A 19,370-nucleotide genomic window follows, 5' to 3' on the forward strand; every position below is an offset into this window, starting at 1 on the left:
CACACACACACACACACACACACACACACACACACACACACACACACACACACACACACACACACACACACACACACACACACACACACACACACACACACACACACCTCAGGGAATACAGTCATACCACTATAGTTTCTGTGGGCTCTGTATGAATGGAGACAATTTGATCATCATTATTACAAAGACTCTTTGATCAGATCATGTCTCATCAACCCGAGCCGTGTGTGTGTGTGTGTGTGTGTGTGTGTGTGTGTGTGTGTGTGTGTGTATATATATATGTGTGTATATATGTGTGTGTGTGTATGCGCGCCTCTGATCACCGCAGCGCAAAACACAATCTCAATGTCAAACCTCAATGTCATCTCGGTATCGGCGCTGCACACCTCTTAGCGCCTCCCTAATATGCCGGTGCTAAAAGCTAAATGATATTAGGTAGGCTTCTGAGGCCGTCCTACCCTGCGCTCCGGGCTAATATGCTAATGCTAACAGGTAATCTGATCACCCAGGCTTTGAAGCAGCTCGCCTCTCAACCCACTGTGTGTGTATGTTAATCAGAGCGAGGAGGTATAAATTTTAAGCCCAGTGGTTGCAGCAGATGAGAAATCCACCCCGCTATACGTTCACTTTTTAAACGGCTATACGCTCACTTTTTAAACTAGGATGGCGCTCGACAAGAACACCAGCGATGGTTCGTTACTAAAGTCCAGGTGGTGACTTGTGTTGCAGCTCACGGGCAGCGCCACCAGAAATCTGCCCGTTGAAGTTGTGTTTTTTCCCGAACCAAAAAAAAAAAAATCCCGAACAAAATTTGTTTTACAATCAGATGATTAAAAAAAAAAAAAGTACCCTATATTTACTTTCAACTGACAAAAGCATTTATTGAACGTGTTAATTGTTTTAGAGCCACAGAGTTGAGATTTGGAGGAAATTGGAAATCGTGAGCTCGTGGTTACAACATGGGAAGTTGTGTGCACCGTACGCTTAGCGTTCAAGTGACTAAGTCGTAAAAACATTGTTGCTAATTTAGCTAATGACACCGTGATGACTTGTGACATTTGTTGACTTTGTATTGTTGACTGTGTATTTGTATAGTGAGATTAGTTGATGCTTTTTGAATGGGAGTCTATTCGAGCCAGAGGTGTTTTTGGAGCCAGCCCCTAGTGGCCCTCGGTGGTATTGCACGTTAAGACTCTTTTCCGTTGGCATTACGTTTCAGACATGGAGGTTACATCAATTTCATATAGTCTCTGGGCTAAACACTAGACTTCATCCCTCCCATCAAACACTTTCTGAGGGAAAAAAAAAACCTTCTTAGGAGTCAGCTCATGAAATTTGTCACAGCTAACTGGTCTTTTATTTTTGTAGTCTATAACTTTTCTGTTGCCGAGCACAACGTCATTGTCCTTGTTGTTTTCTCTCTGTCGCGCACACGCACACGCACACGCACGCACGCACGCACGCACGCACGCACGCACGCACGCACACACACACACACACACACACACACACACACACACACACACACACACACACACACACACACACACACACACACACACAGACTGTCTATTTTCCTCACACTTTCTCCCGTTCTCTCTCTTTCCCTCTCTCTCACACACACACAGAGACATAAATACATACACAGTCTCTTATTACCGCCTGCTGTCTGACGCACATAAAAGCAGAGCTGCTCTGCATGCCTTATCATCGCGTGATTGATGGTTGGCTGTTCTACTCTTATCGATTCTATGCTCTCCATACATTAAACGGAGGAAACTGAGCCGAATCGTTCGTGGAATAAGGCACTGAAATACGATCGCTCTCTGATAGCCCGGCTAATCTGCACAACCTAATTCATTCCCAACATCAGCCCGGCCCTATCCCGGAGACGCAGACAGTCACGCTGTGTTTTCTGCAGCGCTGATAGATGTATTTTATGTTTATTAGCTGTGAGGTATTTCACCAGCTTATCTGGAAATTAAGTGGGGCAGAGTGGCCGCGGAGTCTGTAAAATTACTCAATCAGCCGTGAGATTTGAAGTAATTTACGACGTTTGCGAGGCAGTAATGATTGCAGAATGCAGACAGTCATGTTTTATTTGGATAATGTTGATATATGAATGTGTTTTTGGGAGCGCAGTGAAGAGATATAGTTGATGGTTTGGTGTGCAAAGTGATATTTTATTGTTTATCTGTGAAATGTAATATGTATACAGGACAGTGTCACCACTATCTTTTCACATTTTCTTCAGCGAGGAGTTTTTATTTGAGGGGAAGAACTAGTCCAGAGCAGATGGAGGTGCAGAGCAAAGCACTAACACCTGCCAGGTTGAGGGTTCAATTTCCTGCAGGATCATGTGACCTTCTGACATGCACATCCACATAGTTACAGCTTTTCAAGAACATTTTCATTTTACATTTGAATTTTAAAGATCTCTGGATCAATCAGTAAAGTTATTGAGGCGTCACATGATTCTTTTTTTATGAACTTCGTGAAACTCCTGAAATTACTCAGTTTAATTATTAGTTGACAGAAAATTAAGCAACAACGATTTTTCACAACCAATTAAGTGGGAAGATTTTTCTGCTTTTTTCTCTTTTCTATATTGTTGTTAATCATTATGATATATATTGTAGCATTATAAACCAAATTAAAAATTACCCAAAAGTAATGATTAGTTGCAGTCAGTTACTCCACCTCGTTCTCACTAGCCGTGGGGGGTTAAAACACCTCGTCCCATCCGTCTCCACTGTGTATATCCCGCCCCATAAATATTGGTGGTGTGGAGGTCTGACCTTGTCATGCGTTGACTGATGTCGTCGTCCGTCTATCCCTCACTGCAGACGGAGGCCTGTCTGAGGCGGAGGAGCAGGGCTGCATGGTGTAGAGGTGCCTTTTTTAAAAATTAGAAAAATAACATCAGAGTCAGAGCAGCTCAGCGGGTTAGGAGTTAGCCTACGCAAAGTACATTTTTAAAATCTGCATTTAGTTCCCAGTGTCTTTTGCTGTCAACCTCCAAAGTTTTGTGGTTTCAGTGAAGTCACAGTGTTTCTCTTTTCTGAAAGACGTTAAATTTGTATAAATGTTTTCATTTGTGTTCAGGCATTTAAACAAATACCAATTTTTTCTTTAAAATGGCTTTAAAATCAGATCCTATTTCTATTTTCACGTGACTGTGCAGTGATGTCAGTGAACAAAGAAAACTTTAGCATCAAGAACATTTTCCCTCTGTTTTTCTGGCAGTGTATATTAAGTTGATATATAAAGTATGAAAAATAAAACACCTTTAATGAGACAGACAGGTGAGATCTCTGTCCCCGGTTGTCTTTTGTCCTGATTGCATCCTACTTTGGTCACTTATCTTTGCCTCAATTACCTGCAGAAGTGCCTTTAACGCATCGATCTCATGACTTTTTCAGTTCAGACATGTTTTTATTTAACACGCACTTCACCCTATTGTGTCTCTGTGTCGTGATTAAAAAGGAAGCTTTAATTTTTGCATTGTATCTGCAGCATGTGAATGTCTGTGGAGATTCGACTAATCAGACTGCATTACTAATACATGCACACACACACACACACACACACACACACACACACACACACACACACACACACACACACACACACACACACACACACACACACACACACACACACCTACACTCATACACACACGCAGCTGTGTTTCCATCCCTTAAGAGGACATTGAATGACTTCCATTCATTTCTTGTAGATTCACCCTCACCATAACTTTAACCTACATCCAACCTTACCTGAGCCTTAACTGTAAGTCTTCTTACTAAAATCCAATCATTTACTGTATGGGGACTTTGTAGGTGCCCACAATGTGACTGTGCAAACAGATTCATGTCCCGACAATATGAGTAATACAAGTGCACACGCACACGCACGCACGAACGCACTCATGCACACACACACACACACACACACACACACACACACACACACACACACACACACACACACACACACACACACACACACACACACACACACACACACACACACACACACACACACACACACACACACACACACACACACACGGTGTGGATCAGATCAAAAAAGGCTGTAATGGTGCTCAGAGACCTGACTGGAGTGTTTTCCAACATCGCCTCAGGCTGCTCAGTGCCTCCCTCCATCCATCTATCCATCCATCCATCCATCCATCCATCTATCCATCCATCCATCTATCTATCCATCCATCCATCTATTCATCCATCCATCTATCCATCCATCCATTCATCCATCTATCCATCCATTTATCCTCCGTCCATATTATATCTATTCCCCCCCTTTTCTATTTTCATTTCATCGCCGCTTTTCTTTGTCTTTCCTGCTTACATTACTACAATTATGTTTCTTTGTTATCCTTCTTTCGCTCCATCAATAAATCGAAGTACAGAGAGAGAACTGCTTTCACAACCAATCAAATCAGAACCTGAATAAAAACTCGTTCTTAAGCTTCTGAAAATATTATTTCATTTTATTACACTATTTTTTTTCTTCATAATTTCTGTTCATGGTAATAATGTTGTACTTACCATGGTAATAACTGAGATCTGTGTAATGTGGAGAAAAACAAGCCCTCCGACGACTAGACAGTTTATTCAGATTATGTAAATCACTTTGATCAAATTGAAAGCGAGCACACCTCAAATGTTACTCATCATCCACAACAACATTAAGTATAGTAGGTGAATGTTGAAGCAGGATGTTTCACTCTAAACTAGGATAACAGTTTGACTGTGTTTGTTTCTTCCAAATAAGTTTGTCTCTCTGTTTCGTTTGTTTTCATCTCATCTGCTTGTTTGACTTCATGTTTCCTGACCCACTAATAATAAGCAGAACTTATCCATTAAGGTAGACATATCTGGAAACAGACGGTCTTTATGCGTTTCTGTGTGTGTTTTAGAGTTTCAAGCTGAACGTGGACAGTCACGGCACTCTGAAGGAGAGCGTAATGGAGGAAGGCAGAGCGCTGATCGCCATCATCACCGCCCACCAATCAGGTATATTCATACACGCATTCATATTCTTTCATATCCCCTACACACACACACACACACACACACACACACACACACACACACACACACACACACACACACACACACACACACACACACACACACACACACACACACGATGACTGGATACACACTGAAACACACACTGGTGGCCATAATCGAGCCCCAACCCTGTTCCATTCATTATTAATATTTGGATTAACAGAGTGACCTTCAGAGTGGAGAGGTAATATGAATGTAGCCAAAAGAGAGACACGGAGAGATAAAGACAAAGAAGGAGAGATGGAAAAGGCTGGCAGGGAAAGAAACACTCAATATGGTTTTATATTTTTACAAATCTTTGCAGAAAAGAGAGCGTGTTAGTGCTGTATTCAAATGATACAGCTGGGATTTGAGAACTTGACAATAATCAAATAAGTACAATTATCACTTGAACCAACTGATAACATTATAGATAGATAAAGTGGTTCAGGTTCTGTTGATGTAGTAATATGATGGAGCAGCACCTGGGTTACAGGTTAAGGGCAGAGCATCATTTTTCTTGGATCATGCAGTTTTGCACATGGAGACGTACCAGAGGCGGCTTCTGATGAGTTACTTTGTGTGCCATTCATGAATCAGATCATTTTCATTTATTTCATACATGAATATGAAAAAAAAAAAAAATTGGGGGAGGTTATTACTTATTTCGTTAACGACCCACAGTTTGTAGAATGTTTTAAGACATAACCAAAGCATTTAAAGGATAATTCTGGTTTATTTTGACCTGCTGTTTTTCCCATTAATGTGTCTCTATGGGTAGCTTTGGACATTCCACCTCTGTTCATTAAAGATTCAGGACAAGGAGGAGTTGCACAAAACAGCCTGCAAACAGCATACATCATGACAATTGGTGCTGACCTCCCACAGCTCTACAAAACACTTGTAGCCACATTAAAGTAAAAAAAAAAAGGGTAAATTAAAACCAAAATGCAGCAATGTTCCCTTAAAATGTGTGTCCTGTTTTATACAGCTTTTTTTTTTTTTTAAATGGATTGGTGCCGTTAAAAATGGTCGTCTAAAATTAGGGACACTTAAACATAACTATGGCTGCATTATCTCATTTTTTTTTTTTTTTTAACTTGACAGTTATAAATCTCCCTCCTCTGGTTTTATCATTATTTTCCTCCCTCTGTTTCTCTGTTGTCCCGTCTTCTCTCTCATTCTTTCTGTTTTGTCCCCGTGTTTCTCGCCCTGCAGGTCTGAAGGATATCCTCCATATGGTTTCCAGCCAATGGGATCAGCTCCAGAGGCAGATCCGGCGCCAACATGGCTGGATGCTCCGCGCCCTCCGCTGCATCCAGGCCCGCCTGTTTTACACCAGCCAATCGCAGGAGCTCTTCACGGGCCTCAGGGACCCGTCGGCCAATCGGCAGCCTCCGTGCCCAGCAGAGTGCCTCAAGGTAAAAAAAACTAGTTGTTTTTTAATTTTCTGTTTAGCTTCGAAGCTTTCTGCGTCTCTGCTCATCTGTTTTGGGTTTGTTTTTGATTCTCTAGCTCATATGCCTCCATTTCCTCTCCAGTTGATCCCTATTATCCCTCTATCTTTCTGTCACACATACAAAAGCTCACACACACTTACACATACTTACCCATCATGCTTTGTAATTTTCTTTGTAGCGTTTGTATTGGCTGCCAATTAGGATGCTAATCCTGGTTTCTCACTTATCATTGGCTGCTGGTTAATTGGCAGGATTCGGTTGATTAAAAAACAGAAACAAAAATCTAAAAGACAACAAAATCGATATTTGATAATAAGTGAGGTGATTTAGACCCAGTTTTTCCCTCCACCTTACAGTTCACACCTTCACATCTTCTGGCTTAAAAAAAAACAACATAATTTTTGTCCACAAGATCAGAGCTGATAGAGTCTGCTTGAATCTCCTCAGATATCTGACATACTGTATATTTAAGACATGAAAGCGGCAGAACGAGACCCGATCCGGATCAGATGAGAGTTTAATGTAGATGCAAGCTGAATTGTCTTTCTTCACCTCTAAGTTTTTCTCTCCTTTGCTCTTTTATTTCTTTCCTTCCATCCTTACTTTCCTCCTGTACTCGTACTTTCACACTTTCTTTCCCATTTTCTAGCCATAGTTGTACTCACATTTTCCTCCATTTTTCCTTAAATGACTTTCTTATTCATCCTTGCTGTTCTTGCATTCTTCCTTCCTTCCTTCCTTCCTTCCTTCCTTCCTTCCTTCCTTCCTTCCTTCCTTCCTTCCTTCCTTCCTTCCTTCCCATCCAGTCTTCCTTTCGTTTCTCCTTTCCCTCCCACGATTCTTTTCCATCTTTTCCTCCATCTCATTTCATCATTTTCACATTCTTTTCTTTTCCCTCTTCCTCTTCCTCTTCCCTGTTACTTGTTCTCACCTTCCGTTTCTTCTCCCCCTCCTCCTCCTCTTCCTCTTCCTCCTCCAGCAGACCTGACTCTGGTTGTTTTCAGATTGTTTAGTTGCAATTAGAGCTGCAGCAGCCTGATCACTGTGATCAGTCAACAGTGACAGCCATTAGCCAGCTACCACCTTTGTGTCTACGCGTGTTTGTGCACATCCTATAGTGAAAGTTTATTTTTCTATGTGTGTGTATACCTGTGTTTTTTACCTGTGTGTGTGCATTTGTGTGTGTCCGTGTCCATTAGCTTCTTGGCCGCAGCACATTAACAGTCCATTCATTATCTGTGTGAATCTCCCTCTGCACTTAAAGCTTTGATCCGTAAAACCTCCAAACAACAAGCTGAGGTGTGAACCTGCTGAATTATTACTGCTCGCTGCTTCACAGAACACACACAATCTCTCACACACACACACACACACACACACACACACACACACACACACACACACACACACACACACACACACACACACACACACACACACACACACACACACACACACACACACACACACACACACACACACACACACACACACACACACACACACACACACACACACACACACACACACACACAATCAACATCACGTGTTTCATGTACTTCTGTGATATTTTAAATTATTCAGCTGATGTTGTGAACAGGTGAACAATGAACCCAAACTAATGCACGTACAAATGCATGTACAAAACCTGCAAGATCGTCTATCTGCAGGAACCAAACACGCTTCCAGTTTTGTAATCAGATGTGTTTTTAGGTTTTTCAGGACGGGAGAGGCCTAAAATTGAAACCAAGCATTTCCTCTGACTAGATTGGCTAACTGTCAGTTTAGCCCAATGCTAACTTGAATAGGGATAAAATAAGTATATCGTGACTCAATGGATGGTATTCTGATATTGAAATAAGTCATTTTTAGAGGTTGTGACGCTGAGAAAGATGCACTCACTGTTTTAAAGCTGCAACAGTAGCGACATAGTAGACTACAGGAAGCTTGCGATGCAAGTAGAAGTCGACAATGTTTTTGTATTTCCTCTTACTGGCGGGAGGGGAGAGACGAGACTTCAGCTCTGCAGGTTTATTCAAAGTCCCAAATCATTAGAGACAGTTTTTCTAATACTAACCATCAAAAAATACTCTTGCTGTTCTTGTCGAAGTCTGCAGTAATGTTTACAAGTTACAATCTAATGCATCTCACTATGCAGCCAGTATATATTATGGTTTATGTGCTCACATTTTTAGCTTTAAACTGCAGTTTAAGATTAACAGACAGACAGATTACTTTATTGATCCCCAAATGGGAAATTACACCGTTGTAGAGGCACAACAAGGTGAGAGCGGAGGGATTCAGTGTCTTTGCTCGCAGGTTCTGACATTGTGAACATTTTGTAACATTTCACCGCCGTTCAACTCGAGCATGACGCATCATTTAGATCCACTGGACAGATTGATGGTGTTGCGAAGGACATAAGTAATAATTTGTGCAGTAAAATATCCCCCAACGTGGCTTCACTGTGTGTTCATTATCTACTGGTTCTCTTTAATGACAATCAGATGCATGGCCTAATTACTGCCACAGAGGAGGTGTGTGTTGGGCAGAGGGGACAGGGGGAGAGGGGGATGGGCAGGGCAGGGCAGGGCAGACGTCAAGGTCAACCAAGGGCACCGTATTTATGTGCGTGTATCTGTGTTTGTGGACCTTGGTGGGAAACGAATGACCAAGGGAAGAGGGTAGGAAAATGCGCTGCAGTTCATTTGTTGTGTGTATTTTCACCGCCATAGTGCATGTGTGTCAGTGTCTGTTAGCGTCGTCATACATGTGTGTTTTCGTCTGTGCGTGTCCATATGTGTTTAAATGAACGTAACCTTGACTAAAGGGCAAAATAAAGGGCAAATTGGAATAAATTTATCAAATTATGAGGCCTCGTGCAATATTTATAAGCAGCAGATCCACTATTCATTACAAAAGATTAAATACCAACTTGTATCAATAATTCATCCTCTTAATCTTCATTTTTTAGTGCAATTAAGAGCAGAGGCAAATGACATATTTCACACCCAGCTCTGAGATGGTTCGCACGCAATTTAACTGAATGAGACTGCATCTCTTCAGGCGGCCGCTGCCTCCGCTGCTGCAGAATATATAACGTAATTGGACACATTTATCTGAATGCAATTAATCTGCGGTTAATAATGACAGCACTAATAATGTTACTTAACTTTATACAACACTTGTCTAATTCAGGAGATACATTCATGAGCAGACAACTCAAAATAGAAAAAAGTGTGGCAAGTTTTGAGGGTGTAAATTTGCATTATTAAAAGATGGACAAAGAATTTGAAGGTGAACTTGTGGACATTTTTAACAACTCCAAAAAACCCTAGATTTTTGAACTAATGTCTCTTTGCTCTTTTTCTGTTACTGGCTTTAGCTTCATCCTGCAGTCCTTTTCAGCTTTGGAAAAACTTTGAGACCTTGACTTGATGTTTTTTTGTCAAGTTTAGACTTTTGTGTTCAAAGTGTTCAAACTGTCCTTCATCGCTCCCCTGCTGTTAATTCACAGCTGATATGTTCACTGTAACAACAACAGGTGTGGTGTGAGGTCATTAAATTAGACTGGGCCTTAACAAGCCTCCAAAGAGTAATACTGTAAGTGTGTGTCTCCTGGTGCCCATAAGAGCTTGTTGTTATTCGTGTTAACATATGTTGCTGACAGGGCTTTTCTGTCATTTTAACCCATCCTGGTTTTGACTTTCATTGTCTTTACTTTGCATCCTTGAAATCTGTCTGTCCGTCCATCCATCTGTCCCTCCACCCCTCCACCCCTCCACCCCTCCATCCATCCATCCATCCATCCATCCATCCATCCATCCATCCATCCATCCATCCATCCATCCATCCATCCATCCATCCATCCATCCATCCATCCATCCATCCATCCATCCATCCATCCATCCATCCATCCATCCATCCATCCATGCATGCCTCCCTCCCATCCTCTTGTTTCTACTTCCATCCTTTTCTATCTTATCTTATTTTTTTCCCTCACTTCCTCTGTACATCCATCCATCCTTCAATCCTAGTATCCACCTCTTCTACACTTCCCCTTCACTTTAAATCCCCGTAGACCTTTACATTCACACAATCTTCCTTCTTTCATCTTCTGTCTTTTCCCTGCCCCCCCTCACCCCCACCTCCCCTTTATTCATTCATCAAACATCTCTCCCTTCATCATACCGCTCTCCCCCCATCATACCACTCTCCCCCCATCCCTCCCTCCTCTCTCTTCCCGTCCGTCCGTTCATCTGGAGAGGGGCGATTCATATAAATGTCAGGAAATATCAGAGGTAGGGTGGTGGGATTAGGCGGCGAGGAGAAGATACACTGATACAAGCAAATATAACGCTCTGACAAGACGGCCAACACCGGGGATTAGGACACACACACACACACACACACAGAGGCAGACACACACACACAGACGCAGACACACACCTCTGGATAAGAGGGGTTTTAGATGTGTGTCATGTGAGAATATTGTGTTATGCGACTTTGGCAGTGTGTCGCTGCATTTTAAAGATTCGTTGTGCAGGTGCGATGAGTGTTTTGTTGCATATTGAAGGAGAAGGTTGAGGGCTCGGCTCACTTCGGCGGGGTTAGCGAACGTGAGCGCAAGAGAGAGAGGTAGAAAGGTGTTTAATATGAGTGTGAAAGCAGTGTAATATTTAACAGCTTAGTGGGATTTGTCTGTCACATTACAGGGGATTGGACTGAGTCTGGTAACACACGCGCACACACACACACACACACACACACACACACACACACACACACACACACACACACACACACACACACACACACACACACACACACACACACACACACACACACACACACACACACACACACACACACACACGCGCGCACAGAAAAGGTGAATGGATGTTTGCAGTGACAGCTGCTGAATCCGAATCTTTCTGTGGCATTTCATCACTCAAACATTATGAGACTGTCATCATGTTCAGACAGTCAGTATATTTCAAATGTGAGTGAAATTTGACAAGAACAAAGTACAGTATGTATTTACTGTATATGGAGGAGAGGTTGCAAAAATCACCTCACAATAAATCAAAAGTATCACATGAAATTTCTCAAGAAAAAATAAGTCATTTACTTGAAATAAATGAACATTTGGTGTTTCCACAACCTTTAAAACAAACATAAGCACACAAAAAATTAAGTATTTATTATTTCCCCACCAGAATCACATACCTGGCCATGTGCAGAGGTCTTTGAAACATTTAAACCTTCGCTTGTTGAAATCCACACATATTTAATTTGGCAGTTCGAGGAAATACAAATAAAAATCGAAACGACCATTGCAAAAATGATCTCTTTATATGATAGAGGCCCCAAAAAAGCAATGGGTAACAAATAAATCAATAAATAATCTAGTATTTAAAGCGAACAAAGATGAGCTAAACCTTGTAAAACCAGGCTTAAAACCACCACAGAGGGTCAGAATAAAAGCTTAATTTATGTTTTTTTAATTTAATAGTTGTAACATTTTTATTTCCTCTAGAATTTCCTATACTTCCCTTGTACTTTTTGTGTTTGTTTTCCTGCATCAGAACTAGACCCTTCCCTGTTAAACTCAAGTGAACCACAAATACTTTTTTATACACAAATTGTCTTTTTTTTAAGCAGTCTGGAAGTAGTCTGGAACAAACCAATTTCTGCCTGGGAACTGGGGGGATGGAGGGGGGAAGGAGGAGTTTGGGGCGTGTCATGGAGGGTGAAGTGGAAGGAAAGTGATGGGCTGAGATTAGACCAGCCCCCGTGTCCAAGGGCTGGTCCCTTTGGACACGGGGGACACAAATCCTATTAGAGAGAGCTGAACCCCCCCACCCCCCCACCCCACACACACAAATCAAACACACATCAAAGAACGTACAACAAACACACCCATCGCATTTTTCTGTGTTTCAGGATAAAATTTGAAATTTGACACATTTAGTGTGTGTGTGTGTGTGTGTGTGTGTGTGTGTGTGTGTGTGTGTGTGTGTGTGTGTGTGTGTGTGTGTGTGTGTGTGTGTGTGTGTGAAATGTTCAGGTATAAAGTGATAAGTGACCTCCCAGGTGGCACTTCACACACTCTGAGCCAAGTTAAATAATGTTTAACGGATGTGTGTGTGTGTGTGTGTGTGTGTGTGTGTGTGTGTGTGTGTGTGTTGTGTGTGTGTGTGTGTGTGTGTGTGTGTGTGTGTAGATGAAGTACTTGTACATTTGTCATTGTGACTGTTGGCACTTGTATGGTGACTCTGTGTGTGTGTGTGTGTGTGTGTGTGTGTGTGTGTGTGTGTGTGTGTGTGTGTGTGTGTGTGTGTGTGTGTGTGTGTGTGTGTGTGTGTGTGTTAGTCTTATCAGTGTAGCTGGTGGAGACAGCTTGTTGGCCCCAGGCCTCTATTTCACCCTACAGACCACACAGAGAAGGACAGAGGGAGGGAGGGGAGGAGAGGGAAGGAGAGTAAGGGAGGAGGGGAGGAGAGGAGAGAAGGGAAGGAAAGGGAGGAGAGGAGGAGGGGTGGAGGGGAGAGGCACTGAGAGAAGGGAGGGGAAGGGACGAGAGAGAGAGAGAGAGAGAGAGAGAGAGAGAGAGAGAGAGAGAGAGAGAGAGAGAGTAGAGAGAGAAAGGTAGAGAGAGAGAGGTAGAGAGAGAAGAATGGAGCAAAGGTGGGGTTAGGTGAGGAGTCAGAATCTGGGTGGAGGAGAAAGACCAGGATAAGGAGTAGGACTTTAAATTAATGGTGCTTAAAAAAACCAAAATTTCCCAACCTATGTTAAACAAATTTCATTTGAATGCACTTATTTATTTATTTTAGATATGTCTTCCTATAGGCAAATACACAGCAATATCTTCAGAGCCATATTTTCAGTAAAAGTAAGGCTACGTTGCATTAAAGCCATTCGGGGTCACTTTCTCAGTCATGCATGTGGTTAAGGCAGCAAAATGCATTTGGATGAAGTCACATGATGTCAGGCATTGGTAGTTTTGTAGCTTCCAGTCGGGCATTTTTGCCGTCGCCATCTTGTTTTCTTTTTTTAAACCAGTAGTGACCATATTTAGACAAGCTGAGGAGGAGGCGGGAAAACACCAGGTGTGCCTCCTACAATCACAAATGGTGTCTGCATCCCACCAGCCGTACTACACTGCAGAATAAAAATACAGAATAAAAGCGGACTATCACTCCCTACTTTTCCCAAGTCCAAAGTTACAGTCAAATAAAGCAGAGGAATATTTGTCATTTTGTCTTTTCGCCACAAAGATAAATTTGTTACTTCTTCCTTTTTTATTTTGGAAAATAAAATAATTTAAATTTAACCATGTTGTCCACAATTTCTTCTACATGCCACACAATATATGGATCCTTTTCTCTGATAAAATAAGTAACATAACTTCCAAAATGAGAAAATTGATACTGGGGAGGAAGGGAAGGAGAGTAGGATACAGTAACGACGGGTAAGGAGAATAAAAAGAACACGGGGAGGATGGAGGTGATAGAGATCCGGGAGGGTTGACTCTAAGCGTGGAGATTGAAGCATCCTGAACATGCAGAGTGGCTCTTCTCCCCCTCTGAGTGATTTAAATATTGACCTCAGGTTATTACGAGCTTTTTAAATCAAATTACCGAGTGTTGGACTCCTGCCTGATACCTGATAGAGCCAATCAGACGGCTCGTCCCGCTCCCGGAGCTCCACCACACAGCACTTTACATAAATTAAGATTAAAGTTGGGAAGTTTTGGGGAGTTAGTTTAACCACGCAGTGACACTCTATCAAGATAGTTTGTGTTAAAAAAAAAAAAAAGTCTCTGTTGGTGTTAATCCCTGGTTTAAGATCTGCAGAGCTGCATTTCCAGGTCATTTAAAACTCAGAGCTTGTAGCTGGAGGGTTTTTATGTTTCACATCAGCAGGAAGTTTCACACCAACATCGCTGTTGGTTTCCTATTTAAGATAAATGAAAAGATGAATGTTTTTTGGAGCAGGAACATATGCAGAAAGTTTTATGATATGTGACATTGAACTGATAAACTGTCTTTACTTATAAGAAAAAAAAATGCCCTTATATTACATGGAAAAAAATATTCTAATATTTTACAGAATATTTGTAGTCAGTCATGTAGCAGAGGACAAATATTAAAAAATATATTTGTGAAAGATTAGGGTGTTCTAGTGCAACGTTCTCCTTGTAAATGTCAATTTTTTTTAAAAATACATCAACAGATAAATAGAATTTAGATAAATGTGAGTGTCTTTAGTCAAGTTCTGTTTTGACTGCAACACTTTCATGGTGTTTTGACCACATGGCTGAGCTTCACATTACACTTTGGATAATATTCATGAGTTCTGGCAAGTGAGAATTGAAAAAAATAAAATCCTCTTTGGAAACATCACATTTCCAAGTTGAGGTGTTTAAAAAAAACAGGCAGCCCTTCGCCTGAAAATCTGCTCTATTGCTGCTGTCAGAATACAGAAAAGTGACAAACAACCAAACCAACACAGGGACAAAAGTTTTACCACAAATGCTGGTCAGTCAAGTGATGTCGAACCTATTTCTAAGAGCTCTCAGAAACCCTCCTTTCTTGTGGGATATTGACCTTTCGACAGGCCTCCAGGTGCATTTCCCTCTTGGAGGTGGGAACTTTCCCGGTCGCTCATGAATGCACCATAAGTCAACCAGAGTTAAACTAACTTTTTTTTTTTTAATACACTGTGCTACTGACACTTAGTCTGTTCCAACTTTTGTAATTCCTCCTGAAGTGAGTGTGTATTTCTAATGAACTGAATTTCAATATGTTTTGTTTAAATGACAAATCAGTTTCCCGGTTACGCTCTTAAAAAGTTTGACTCTGCTGCTCCCATCCTGCTGTTGAGCCACTCATGAAGCCAATTGAGTATAAATGATGTTATAATTGATGCTTTAGCCAAACAAAGTTGAGCACAGGGAAGTTCTTAAAACTGTTTTCTGACCTTTTTTCCGAGCCTGCGTGATATAGAAAGTTAATGTCGTTAATTATCACCGATAATCTGCCGCGGCTCATGGAAACGACTGAAATCAGCCTAAATGAATGCTCTTCACAACTCATACGGTCAGTGAATCAATTTTTTTTTTTTTCATTCTAAAATTGTTGAGACACAAAGTGAAAACTGTCTCCAACCCCGCTGCCCTCCTCCCTTCTCCTCCTTCCCACCTGCAACATCTATAACAGCTAAATGAAATATGCAAATAATCGCTGCCGATCCCAATAAGAAATAATTAACGCTGTCTGCTCTCCTGGCAGCAGGTATTAGCATGCCAAAGCACTCCAAAATGTAATTTATAAAGTGAGTTTAAAAAAAACACCCAGCTCTTTCTGTGTCTTTGCCAACGGCAATCTGACGTTTCTAATGCACTCTGAGAGAGGGAATAAATTGATAGTGGTGGCGCCGGGCTTTTTTCTCTTTTAATTTTCCATTCCTGATATTTCTCAAATATTTAATTACGGGTACAGCAAAAGTGAATATGTAAAGTGAGTGTTTTTCTTCTTTTTTTTTTTTTTTAAGCTACAGATGGTTTGTGTCATATTACCTTGTTAAACATGGATACGGCGCTGGTGATTATTAGAGGAAGTAGTTGAGTTTGATGAAAGTTGAAGGGAAAGCAGTGGCGACGTCGGGCAGAGCAGTCGGTTAACGAGCCGACGCCTGGAGAGCGGAGAAATGAGTTTGCTTCCTTCAGCTCGACACTTTGACTGACTGGTGGAGAAACACAGTTAGTTTTCTTTTTTTCCCCTCCTCCAGCTTTCTTTAGCGGGGAAATGCAGAAATCAATTTAAACTTTTTTAGTGTGTGTTTTGTTATGAATGTGTCTGGGTGTGCAGCTTAATTATTGATGCAAAAAAGGTCCCATATTTCACACTTTTCCTCAACATACTTTTACAACTCTCCTAAGTCCAAATGGCTTGTATAAACCATAGACTGTTTATTAAAGTGGATGTAGGTTCTGGGTCTGACAAGTGAGGCCAATGTGGAAGTATCATAATGTGTAGTACCACTGAGGGCCACTAGGGGCTGGCTTCAAAAAGAATCTGACTCCATAGACTCCCATTCATCTTCTCTCATGAAATACATACATCAATAATTTTTTTCCACTAGTTATAATAGTGTCATTCGCTGAAGTCACCCCTTCTTATTTGTTTTTTCACGGTCAATCTGAAAATAATCACATCTTTAAATAGATATAGACAGCAGACAGGCCTGCTTTGTAATCTAAAAATAAATTGAAATCAGTATTTATACCATATGGGACCTTTAGTTTTAAGATTATACAATTATTGTTGAAATCATTACATCAACAAATTGGAATATTTTAATTATCAAGAGATGATAGTTCTATTAAAACGTACACCAATCTTATTATGAATGATACAATAAAGAGCTCTAATCATTACATTCAGACTGTTCATTGATCTGTAAACCAATTATGACAGAGAAAGGTCAAGTCAATAAATTCAAACCTGAATTTAGTGAGCAGCATGTTTGTTTTCCAGGAGTGAGACAATCAAAGGGAAAGGAAGTAGTTTCACACATGAAGAAAGATGTTTTTGTTTTTTTACAATTAATATTTGTTCAATTAAAGAACTGTGACCGAGACATTTTGCAGTTTCTACTCTCTGGTTGAAGAAACATTACATAGATGGAGAAAGTATTTCAAAGTGATCTTAAGCGGTTTCAGTGCTGACATTTTTGTTATTTATTGGGCCAACATATCGTATTTACTGACACCGATGTATCTGAAATAGTATCAGCTAACATGAATATACCTGGCTGTGTGTCAGAAGGTCTGTGACATTTTATGTGAGATTGTTGACAGAGAAATGAGGGAAGTCGAGAATAAGAGGAGAGACAGACAGGATTTAATTTCAAAATAAGAGCGCAGCAACATGATATTTTTTACTTAGTGGCTGAAGTTGGAAGATGATTTCATCTAAAATCTCCCGTCTCTCACTGCTTTGGGTATTTTCCAGCTGATTGAGAGGATGTTCTGAAACAGTGGACACTATTTATTTTTCATTAAGGAACGTTGGCAAAGGAATTCAGCTCTGATGAAAAACCAGAAATACGCGCGCACGCACACACACACACACACACACACACACACACACACACACACACACACACACACACACACACACACACACACACACACACACACACACACACACACACACACACACACACACACACACACACACACACACACACACACACACATGGGCGTATGAACTTACACCATGAATATAAATTAATGCATCTATGCAGGGACACGAAAAATAGACATAAAAACACAAACACTCATGAACAGACGGTCTCTCTTCTCTCTCACACACACACACACACACACACACACACACACACACACACACACACACACACACACACACACACACACACACACACACACACACACACACACACACACACACACACACACACACACACACACATACACACACACACACATACACACACATATACACACATATACACGTACACACAGACTGTCCTCCTGGTGACTTAATTACATCCCCCTCCCCATCTCTGCTCTCAAAGCCACACAATCAAAACCATATTTTGATATCATTTCACTCATTTGTATTCATACATCAAGGCACACATACTCTCTGTGCAAACACACACACACACACACACACACACACACACACACACACACACACACACACACACACACACACACACACACACACACACACACACACACACACACACACACACACACACACACACACACACACGCACAAATGCCCTCTTTCTCTCTGAGTTTCTGATCAAAGATGCTCCATCTTGTTCTTAAATAAAAGACAACAAGGACCACTGTAGGCTGTAATTACTGCCAGAGCGTCTGATGCAGAGTTTGTGTGTGCTTCTGTGTGTGTGAGAGTGCGTGTGTGTTTTACACCATTTAATACTGTTTTAGTGACAGGCTATTCCTGTTAGTCATGGAAAACGGCTGCCTGAGAAGTACTTGTCGTTCTCCTTCTATCTTTCGCTTCTTTCGTCGGTTTAGGAGTTTAACAGTCACAGATCTTTTTCCCCACTTTCACCATGAAGAAGATGAGTGTAAAAGAAGGAGAGGAGAGAGACAGGAAAAGTGATGGACAGAATAGTAGATGGACAGAGGGAGAGGACAGAAGTGATGGAGGAATATGAGAAAGCAGAAGGAGGGGAGACGGAACGGATTGGTCGAGGGGAAGAAGAGATGAAAAATGAAAAACGGGATGAATGGTGGGGACGGATGCGAGGAGGATGTGTGGAGGACAAACAGGGAGATAAGCATTAACATGACAGGAACAAATGAAGGGAGAAAAACGAGAGCACAGAGCTGAGGGGAGAAAGACTAACACGTAGGTGAGATGAAGACGGTGAAAAGGAAAGAGATGGAAGTTATAAAAGGAAAGAAATACTCAGGTGATTGAATGAAAGCAGGACAAAAATGGTGTGGGATGAGAGAGTGAAAGAGGAGAGGAAGAAGGGAAGGAGTGAGGAAGACTAGAAACTAGAAAGATGAGGGATAGAGGGATGATAAGAGGATAGAGTGATGAAGGTGAAGAGTTAGAGAAATTAAAATGATGGAAAAGCTGAGAGGAAAAAAAAAAGAAAAGAAATACTGTCAAGTTTAACAGCATAAACCGGAGGAAGAGAAGAAGGATAGATGCAGGTTTAGGCATTAGAAGAATGAAGCTAAGATAAAACAACACGGATTAGAGAACGATAGATGAAAAGGAAGAGAGCGGAGGAAAAAAACAGACGGAGC

General features: G+C 41.3%; 1 protein-coding gene across 2 annotated transcripts in view; it reads left to right on the forward strand.

Moving 5' to 3' along the window:
- Positions 1-19,370, forward strand: part of akap6 (A kinase (PRKA) anchor protein 6) — a 171,329-nt gene that overhangs the window by 52,591 nt on the left and 99,368 nt on the right. For both annotated transcript variants that reach the window (XM_069717070.1, XM_069717071.1), the window contains exons 12-13: positions 4,943-5,039; positions 6,297-6,499. In XM_069717070.1, the coding sequence (XP_069573171.1) occupies positions 4,943-5,039; positions 6,297-6,499 (300 nt within the window). The remainder of the gene's footprint in view (positions 1-4,942; positions 5,040-6,296; positions 6,500-19,370) is intronic.

Source organism: Brachyistius frenatus, unplaced genomic scaffold, assembly GCF_029030835.1.
Source record: "Brachyistius frenatus isolate BFR_SWC_R1_liver_20210118 unplaced genomic scaffold, ASM2903083v1 Contig_168, whole genome shotgun sequence".
NCBI classification, from domain to species: domain Eukaryota; kingdom Metazoa; phylum Chordata; class Actinopteri; family Embiotocidae; genus Brachyistius; species Brachyistius frenatus.